The sequence below is a fragment of the Oncorhynchus nerka genome, linkage group LG5 (genome assembly GCF_034236695.1).
Source record: "Oncorhynchus nerka isolate Pitt River linkage group LG5, Oner_Uvic_2.0, whole genome shotgun sequence".
Classification (NCBI taxonomy): Eukaryota; Metazoa; Chordata; class Actinopteri; order Salmoniformes; family Salmonidae; genus Oncorhynchus; species Oncorhynchus nerka.
The window spans coordinates 15,004,503-15,015,579 of NC_088400.1; the positions used below are offsets into that span (position 1 = coordinate 15,004,503).

Here is an 11,077-nt window from a genome sequence, read left to right on the forward strand (position 1 = left end):
TTCTTACACACTTACAGACACTCACTCACTCACACACACACATTCTTACACACACACACACACACACACACACACACACACACACACACACACACACACACACACACACACACACACACACACACACACACACACACACATTCTTACACACTTACAGACAGACACACACACATTCTTACACACTTACAGACACACACACACACATTCTTACACACTTACACACACACACTCACACACACACACACACACACCGTTTGATGGTTATCAGTCACACATTTTTTACCTACTTGTGGTGATGTTCATTTTCATTTTATAATGAACAATTATGTTCTATTCTATTTCTGTGCTGCCCGATACGCTTGCCGTCCTGGTGTACTCTCTGCATTATTTCAAGGTTACCATAGAGCTTGTGTGTTTCAGGGTTTGAGATCTCAGAGTACCAGAAGCGTCAGGCAGCTCTGACTGTGAGGAAGGTATCTAAGCAGAAAGGTGAGACAACACGAAGACACCAGGTGATTTACCTTTCTTTCTCTCTCGCTCTCTTCTCTCTCTTCTCTCTGACAGTCTGTCTTCTCATCGCTGTTTACTTACCAAGCCTTACACATACACGTTTACCTTGGTCTGTCACACACCCACAAGCACACACACTCCGTACGCACACACACTCCGTACGCACAAACACTCCGTACATACACACACACCGTACGCACAAACACTCCGTACATACACACACTCCGTACGCACACACACTCCGTACATACACACACTCCGTACATACACACACTCCGTACATACACACACTCCGTACATACACACACCCACAAGCACACACACTCTGTACATACACACACTCCGTACATACACACACTCCGTACATACACACACTCCGTACATACACACACCCACAAGCACACACACTCCGTACATACACACACCCACAAGCACACACACTCCGTACATACACACACCGTACATACACACACTCCGTACATACACACACTCCGTACATACACACCACACATCCCTCTTTCACCTACGCCTCTCACCATGTCTGACCTGATCTTCTCTTTCTGTTTACAAAAATCGATATACAACCATTCCAAGAGCGTCAAATCTAGTCACACATTATCTCCCAGAAGAGCCTTGTCAATCAAACGACTGCTAAACACCTATGAAAAGACAGATGTTATGCTTCATGGTGAATATAATCTTATCTTGAAGTGAAAATGCAGAAGGTGTACAGAACGCCAGTTGGATGTGTGTTGTTTGCCATTGTTGATGTGATGTGTGTTTTGTACCGTTAGACTCATCATAACATGTGTAGTCTCTCTGTGAATGTTGACTATATACTGAGGGTACAGGTTAGTAATGAGACTATATACTGGGGGAACAGGTTAGTAATGAGACTATATACTGGGGGTACAGGTTAGTAATGAGACTATATACTGAGGGTACAGGTTAGTAATGAGACTATATACTGGGGGTACAGGTTAGTAATGAGACTATATACTGGGGGTACAGGTTAGTAATGAGACTATATACTGAGGGTACAGGTTAGTAATGAGACTATATACTGGGGGTACAGGTTAGTAATGAGACTATATACTGGGGGTACAGGTTAGTAATGAGACTATATACTGGGGGTACAGGTTAGTAATGAGACTATATACTGAGGGTACAGGTTAGTAATGAGACTATATACTGGGGGTACAGGTTAGTAATGAGACTATATACTGGGGGTACAGGTTAGTAATGAGACTATATACTGCGGGGGAACAGGTTAGTAATTAGACTATATACTGAGGGTACAGGTTAGTAATGAGACTATATACTGGGGGTACAGGTTAGTAATGAGACTATATACTGAGGGTACAGGTTAGTAATGAGACTATATACTGGGGGTACAGGTTAGTAATGAGACTATATACTGAGGGTACATGTTAGTAATGAGACTATATACTGGGGGTACAGGTTAGTAATGAGACTATATACTGGGGGTACAGGTTAGTAATGAGACTATATACTATACAGGTTAGTAATGGGGTACAGGTTAGTAATGAGACTATATACTGAGGGTACAGGTTAGTAATGAGACTATATACTGAGGGTACAGGTTAGTAATGAGACTATATACTGGGGGCACAGGTTAGTAATGAGACTATATACTGGGGGTACAGGTTAGTAATTAGACTATACACTGGGGGTACAGGTTAGTAATGAGACTATACACTGGGGGTACAGGTTAGTAATGAGACTATATACTGAGGGTACAGGTTAGTAATGAGACTATATACTGAGGGTACAGGTTAGTAATGAGACTATATACTGGGGGAACAGGTTAGTAATGAGACTATATACTGGGGGTACAGGTTAGTAATGAGACTATATACTGAGGGTACAGGTTAGTAATGAGACTATATACTGGGGGTACAGGTTAGTAATGAGACTATATACTCAGGGTACAGGTTAGTAATGAGACTATATACTGGGGGTACAGGTTAGTAATGAGACTATATACTGAGGGTACAGGTTAGTAATGAGACTATATACTGCGGGTACCGGGTACAGGTTAGTAATGAGACTATATACTGGGGGTACAGGTTAGTAATGAGACTATATACTGGGGTACAGGTTAGTAATGAGTTAGGGTAATGAGACTATATACTGGGGGTACAGGTTAGTAATGAGACTATATACTGGGGGTACAGGTTAGTAATGAGACTATATACTGAGGGTACAGGTTAGTAATGAGACTATATACTGGGGTACAGGTTAGTAATGAGACTATATACTGGGGGTACAGGTTAGTAATGAGACTATATACTGTTAGGGGTACAGGTTAGTAATTAGACTATATACTCAGGGTACAGGTTAGTAATGAGACTATATACTGGGGGGGGTACAGGTTAGTAATGAGACTATATACTGGGGTACAGGTTAGTAATGAGACTATATACTGGGGTACAGGTTAGTAATGAGACTATATACTGAGGGTACAGGTTAGTAATGAGACTATATACTGGGGGTACAGGTTAGTAATGAGACTATATACTGGGGTACAGGTTAGTAATGAGACTATATACTGGGTACAGGTTAGGGTACTGGGGGTACAGGTTAGTAATGAGACTATATACTGGGGTACAGGGGTACAGGTTAGTAATGAGACTATATACTGGGGGTACAGGTTAGTAATGAGACTATATACTGGGGGTACAGGTTAGTAATGAGACTATATACTGAGGGTACAGGTTAGTAATGAGACTATATACTGGGGGTACAGGTTAGTAATGAGACTATATACTGAGGGTACAGGTTAGTAATGAGACTATATACTGGGGGTACAGGTTAGTAATGACTGGGGGTACAGGTTAGTAATGAGACTATATACTGGGGGTACAGGTTAGTAATGAGACTATATACTGGGGGTACAGGTTAGTAATGAGACTATATACTGAGGGTACAGGTTAGTAATGAGACTATATACTGAGGGTACAGGTTAGTAATGAGACTATATACTGGGGGCACAGGTTAGTAATGAGACTATATACTGGGGGTACAGGTTAGTAATTAGACTATACACTAGGGGTACAGGTTAGTAATGAGACTATACACTGGGGGTACAGGTTAGTAATGAGACTATATACTGAGGGTACAGGTTAGTAATTAGACTATACACTGGGGGTACAGGTTAGTAATGAGACTATATACTGGGGGAACAGGTTAGTAATGAGACTATATACTGGGGGTACAGGTTAGTAATGAGACTATATATACTGAGGACTATATACTGAGGGTACAGGTTAGTAATGAGACTATATACTGGGGGTACAGGTTAGTAATGAGACTATATACTCAGGGTACAGGTTAGTAATGAGACTATATACTGGGGGTACAGGTTAGTAATGAGACTATATACTGAGGGTACAGGTTAGTAATGAGACTATATACTGGGGCAGGTTAGTAATGAGGGTACAGGTTAGTAATGAGACTATATACTGAGGGTACAGGTTAGTAATGAGACTATATACTGGGGGTACAGGTTAGTAATGAGACTATATACTGGGGGTACAGGTTAGTAATGAGACTATATACTGGGGGTACAGGTTAGTAATGAAACTATATACTGGGGGTACAGGTTAGTAATGAGACTATATACTCAGGGTACAGGTTAGTAATGAGACTATATACTGAGGGTACATGTTAGTAATGAGACTATATACTGGGGTACAGGTTAGTAATGAGACTATATACTGAGGGTACAGGTTAGTAATGAGACTATATACTGGGGGTACAGGTTAGTAATGAGACTATATACTCAGGGTACAGGTTAGTAATGAGACTATATACTGAGGGTACATGTTAGTAATGAGACTATATACTGGGGGTACAGGTTAGTAATGAGACTATATACTGAGGGTACAGGTTAGTAATGAGACTATATACTGGGGGTACAGGTTAGTAATGAGACTATATACTCAGGGTACAGGTTAGTAATGAGACTATATACTGAGGGTACAGGTTAGTAATGAGACTATATACTTGGGGTACAGGTTAGTAATGAGACTATATACTGAGGGTACAGGTTAGTAATGAGACTATATACTGGGGGTACAGGTTAGTAATGAGACTATATACTGAGGGTATAGGTTAGTAATGAGACTATATACTGGGGGTACAGGTTAGTAATGAGACTATATACTGGGGGTACAGGTTAGTAATGAGACTATATACTGGGGGTACAGGTTAGTAATGAGACTATATACTGAGGGTACAGGTTAGTAATGAGACTATATACTGATGGTACAGGTTGGTAATGAGACTATATACCCCCAGTATATAGTCAATGTGTGGTGGTACAGGTTAGTAATGAGACTATATACTGGGGGTACAGGTTAGTAATGAGACTATATACCCCCAGTATATAGTCAATGTGTGGTGGTACAGGTTAGTAATGAGACTATATACTGATGGTACAGGTTAGTAATGAGACTATATACTGGGGGTACAGGTTAGTAATGAGACTATATACTGGGGGTACAGGTTAGTAATGAGACTATATACTGGGGATACAGGTTAGTAATGAGACTATATACTGAGGGTACAGGTTAGTAATGAGACTATATACTGATGGTACAGGTTGGTAATGAGACTATATACCCCAGTATATAGTCATATGTGGGGTACAGGTTAGTAATGAGACTATATACTGGGGTACAGGTTAGTAATGAGACTATATACCCCCAGTGTATAGTCAATGTGTGGTGGTACAGGTTAGTAATGAGACTATATACTGATGGTACAGGTTAGTAATGAGACTATAAACCCCCAGTATATAGTCAATGTGTGGTGGTACAGGTTAGTAATGAGACTATATACTGGGGGTACAGGTTAGTAATGAGACTATATACTGGGGGTACAGGTTAGTAATGAGACTATATACTGGGGGTACAGGTTAGTAATGAGACTATATACTGAGGGTACAGGTTAGTAATGAGACTATATACTGGGGGTACAGGTTAGTAATGAGACTATATACTCAGGGTACAGGTTAGTAATGAGACTATATACTGAGGGTACAGGTTAGTAATGAGACTGTATATTGGGGGTACAGGTTAGTAATGAGACTATATACTGAGGGTACAGGTTAGTAATGAGACTATATACCCCCAGTATATATTCAATGTGTGGTGGTACAGGTTAGTAGTGAGACTATATACTGATGGTACAGGTTAGTAATGAGACTATATACTGGGGGTACAGGTTAGTAATGAGACTATATACTGGGGGTACAGGTTAGTAATGAGACTATATACTGGGGGTACAGGTTAGTAATGAGACTATATACTGAGGGTACAGGGTAGTAATGAGACTATATACTGAGGGTACATGTTAGTAATGAGACTATATACTGGGGGTACAGGTTAGTAATGAGACTATATACTGGGGGTACAGGTTAGTAATGAGACTATATACTGGGGGTACAGGTTAGTAATGAGACTATATACTGAGGGTACAGGTTAGTAATTAGACTATATACTGGGGGTACAGGTTAGTAATGAGACTATATAATGGGGGTACAGGTTAGTAATGAGACTATATACTGGGGGTACAGGTTAGTAATGAGACTATATACTGAGGGTACAGGTTAGTAATGAGACTATATACTGGGGGTACAGGTTAGTAATGAGACTATATACTGAGGGTACAGGTTAGTAATGAGACTATATACTGGGGGTACAGGTTAGTAATGAGACTATATACTGAGGGTATAGGTTAGTAATGAGACTATATACTGGGGGTACAGGTTAGTAATGAGACTATATACTGGGGGTATAGGTTAGTAATGAGACTATATACTGGGGGTACAGGTTAGTAATGAGACTATATACTGGGGGTACAGGTTTGTAATGAGACTATATACTGAGGGTACAGGTTAGTAATGAGACTATATACTGGGGGTACAGGTTAGTAATGAGACTATATACTGGGGGTACAGGTTAGTAATGAGACTATATACTGATGGTACAGGTTGGTAATGAGACTATATACCCCCAGTATATAGTCAATGTGTGGTGGTACAGGTTAGTAATGAGACTATATACTGGGGGTACAGGTTAGTAATGAGACTATATACCCCCAGTATATAGTCAATATGTGGTGGTACAGGTTAGTAATGAGACTATATACTGGGGGTACAGGTTAGTAATGAGACTATATACTGGGGGTACAGGTTAGTAATGAGACTATATACTGAGGGTACAGGTTAGTAATGAGACTATATACTGGGGGTACAGGTTAGTAATGAGACTATATACTGGGGGTACAGGTTAGTAATGAGACTATATACTGGGGGTACAGGTTAGTAATGAGACTATATACTGGGGGTACCGGTACCGAGTCAATGTGCGGTGGTACAGGTATACTGGGGGTACCGTACCAAGTCAATGTGCGGTGGTACAGGTTAGTCGAGGTAAATAAGTCGAGGTTAGACACACCTGCAACGTGTTTATTCGTCAACACCAGCCCTTTCACACCACCGCCAGCTATTTTCCTCATAGTTTGGACTGTAAAAATAGCAAAGATATTTCCGACACAACCCAGGACCTATAGCGCTACTCCCAGCGCTAAGATTTACCACCTAGTTAGGCTAGTTACAATAGAGCCCTGGATGGGTCAGAACTGTGTTGTTCTGTGTTTGGTTTGGTGTGTCACAGTACTGTTCTGTGTGTGTGTGTGTGTGTGTGTGTGTGTGTGTGTGTGTGTTACATCTGTGTTTGACAGTAAATGTGTGTTACATCTGTGTTTGACAGTAAATGTGTGTGTTACATCTGTGTTTGACAGTAAATGTGTGTGTTACATCTGTGTTTGACAGTAAATGTGTGTGTTACATCTGTGTTTGACAGTAAATGTGTGTGTTATGTGGTTGGCACAAGGTGAAGTACTGCTCTTGAATTTTCAGATTCATTGTTAGATATCATCTTCAGAAAGAGGGTCTTGTTTTATGGACATGGTTTGAAAATGATAAAGGTATATCATTCATTAGAGTTTTGTTTACTGTAGAGATAATGCAACAAGATGCCATGGCAACTGATAAGAAATCAGAACTACTATGATTACCAATGGCATTAGAGCATGTTGATCTAGTATGTTCTATTTTACTCTCAAGGCTTTCCATAGAGAAACAGTGTCTCTAATCAGTTAACAACACAATGACACTGTGTTTTTCAAGATGATGCCATGGCAACTTTTCAATTTTCCATCATCAAATATTGATTATTCACGGTTTGATATTGGCTGTGGAATAGTTGTTGTGATGCTCCTAGATTGTAGTCCAACAGCTTTCTGTTCTTTTCAATCTATTTTGACCGCGCTTACTTTCCTTAGTCTCGGGTTGCTATTCAATCAAACATGTAATCAGCAAAGCCGGAAAAACACTTGTCTCTCCATCGCCGTTGGAAACTCCGGATTTCATATTTGTGCTGGAAGAATGTTCTTTTTTCCGGGTCCTCGTGTTTGCCTGATTCAGGGATTGTTTGAATAGCATCTCTAGTTTTCCCTTGTGTCATTACTAGAGCAGAGATGTGTATTTTCCATCCTCCAGCATCATCATATGATCATAATATTATATGCTACCACAATAACACAGTGATGACCAACGTAGTACATAGTTGTAGTTGCCTGTTTGTTGTGAAAGCATGACTAGATGTTGTGTACAATGTTCTGTTTCTGATCCGATACTGACCATGTTTCTCTGGTTATCCACTTCTCCACCCCTTGACTTCTGCTCTCTACCTCTTCCCCTACCCTGGTCCTCCTTCCTGACCCCTACTCTGTTCTCCTTCCTGACCCCTGCTCTGTTCTCCTTCTGTTCTCCTTTCCTGCCCCCTACTCTTCTCTTGCTTCCTGACCCCTACTCTGTTCTCCTTTCCTGACCCCTACTCTGTTCTCCTTCCTGACCCCTACTCTGTTCTCCTTCCTGACCCCTACTCTGTTCTCCTTTCCTGACCCCTACTCTGTTCTCCTTCCTGACCCCTACTCTGTTCTCCTTTCCTGACCCCTACTCTGTTCTCCTTCCTAACCCCTACTCTGTTCTCCTTTCCTGACCCCTACTCTGTTCTCCTTCCTAACCCCTACTCTGTTCTCCTTTCCTGACCCCTACTCTGTTCTCCTTCCTGACCCCTACTCTGTTCTCCTTCCTGACCCCTACTCTGTTCTCCTTTCCTGACCCCTACTCTGTTCTCCTTCCTAACCCCTACTCTGTTCTCCTTCCTGACCCCTACTCTGTTCTCCTTTCCTGACCCCTACTCTGTTCTCCTTTCCTGACCCCTACTCTGTTCTCCTTCCTAACCCCTACTCTGTTCTCCTTTCCTGACCCCTACTCTGTTCTCCTTCCTGCCCCCTACTCTGTTCTCCTTCCTGCCCCCTACTCTGTTCTCCTTTCCTGACCCCTACTCTGTTCTCCTTCCTGCCCCCTACTCTGCACCTGCCTTCCAGGTGTGAACAGATGCGTGCCCCCTCCTACCCCCCTCCCCAGGACCCCCTACCCCTGGGACAGTATGACCTAACAGAGGACTTGGCACAAGCAGAGGTTTTTGAATTCAGTCAATCAAAACGGGGCCAGTCTCTTTTCTGGCACGACAATTCTACTAGATTAACAACGTTTGAGAAATAGAGAAACAGACTCTTTCCAAGGACCATCTATTTTTTTCTGAGAAACACTCAAACTAAAGTGTTTGGAAGGTTACATCATCGTCCTGTGAAGAAGAATTGACACCGAAAAAAAGAACCACTGAAGGAAGGACCAATTATGTTTCATTGTGAGTTGTCACCCAGGAGACTGGAGAACTATGGATTCTAACTTCTTCACTTCATTCTAACTGTTCTTAGTTCTGAGTTCCAATGCTTCTCTACTCCATACTGAACTGTACTGTACAGGAATCTACTACAACATCCCTCAACCCCACCATCGCCATCTGAATGTCCTGGATTCATGGAGATAGCTTTTATTTTGTTCTTTTCAGGCTCTGGCGTTTTTCCATATTTGAAGTAAGCATATTTAATGTTCCTTTACCAGAACTAGTGAGTCCACCTACCTACAGTACAGTAAGACTGTGTGGATGACAGGTGTTGTGTTGATGTGTGTGTCTGTGAGGATTATGTTGCTGTGATTGTGGCCTGAGGTGCACTGTAATAATGAGGCTGAGGTGGCATCCTATTTCCTACATAGTGGGGTAGGGTGCCACTTTGACTGACAGGAGAGCTGCTGGCTGGTTCTGATGTTTCTCAGAAGTTCTGTTGTCAGCATCACCTGTCCCATCAAAGTCTGGTCAGACCATCTCTCTCTCTCTCTCTCTGTCTCTCTGTCTCTCTCTCTTTTCTCTATCCCCTCTGTCTATCTTTCTGAAATAAACTACAAAATTAACAGTAAACAATACCTCGCAAAAGGAATAGAGACATTTCATATGTCATATTATGTCTATATACAGTGTTGTAATGATGTGCAAATAGTCTCTCTCTCTTCTCTTTACCCTGTATCTCTCTCTCATTTTCTCTCTCTGTCTCTCTCTCCCATTCTCTCTCTCTCTCTCTCCCTCCCTCCCCTCTATCCCTGTCTATATCTCTCTTTGCTCTCTGCTTCTCTCTCTCTCTCTTCCCCCCCTCTCTCTGTTCCCTACCTCTCTCTCTGTTCCCTACCTCTCTCTCTGTTCCCTACCTCTCTCTCTGCCTTCTCTCTCTCTCTCTCTGTTCCCTCCCTCTCTCTGCCTTCTCTCTCTCTCTGTTCCCTACCTCTCTCTCTGTTCCCTACCTCTCTCTCTGTTCCCTACCTTTCTCTCTGTTCCCTCCCTCTCTCTCTGTTCCCTACCTCTCTCTCTGTTCCCTCCCTCTCTCTCTGTTCCCTACCTCTCTCTCTGTTCCCTACTCTCTCTCTGTTCCCTCCCTCTCTCTCTGTTCCCTACCTCTCTGTTCCCTCCCTCTCTCTCTCTGTTCCCTCCCTCTCTCTCTGTTCCCTACCTGTCTCTCTGTTCCCTACCTCTCTCTCTGTTCCCTACCTCTCTCTCTGTTCCCTACCTCTCTCTCTCTCTGTTCCCTACCTCTCTCTCTGTTCCCTACCTCTCTCTCTCTGTTCCCTACCTCTCTCTGTTCCCTACCTCTCTCTCTGTTCCCTACCTCTCTCTCTGTTCCCTACCTCTCTCTCTGTTCCCTACCTCTCTCGCTCTGTTCCCTACCTCTCTCTCTGTTCCCTCCCTCTCTCTCTGTTCCCTCCCTCTCTCTCTGTTCCCTACCTCTCTCTCTGTTCCCTACCTCTCTCTCTGTTCCCTACCTCTCTCTCTGTTCCCTCCTTCTCTCTGTTCCGTTCTCCTCTCTCTGTTCCCTACCTCTCTCTCTGTTCCCTCCCTCTCTCTGTTCCCTACCTCTCTCTCTCTGTTCCGTTCTCCTCTCTCTGTTCCCTACCTCTCTCTCTGTTCCCTACCTCTCTCTGTTCCCTACCTCTCTCTCTCTCTGTTCCCTACCTCTCTCTGTTCCCTACCTCTCTCTCTCTGTTCCCTACCTCTCTCTCTCTGTTCCCTACCTCTCT

At 42.6% G+C, this 11,077-nt stretch overlaps 1 protein-coding gene across 1 annotated transcript in view; it reads left to right on the forward strand.

Annotated features, from left to right (window-relative positions):
• LOC115129204 (rho guanine nucleotide exchange factor 9) overlaps window positions 1-10,044 on the forward strand; it is a 32,093-nt gene extending 22,049 nt beyond the window's left edge. The window contains exons 8-9 of the mRNA XM_065018394.1: window positions 421-512; window positions 9,005-10,044. Of these exons, the coding sequence (XP_064874466.1) occupies window positions 421-512; window positions 9,005-9,172 (260 nt within the window). The 3' untranslated portion in view covers window positions 9,173-10,044. The remainder of the gene's footprint in view (window positions 1-420; window positions 513-9,004) is intronic.
• The last annotated feature ends 1,033 nt before the right edge of the window (window positions 10,045-11,077 follow it).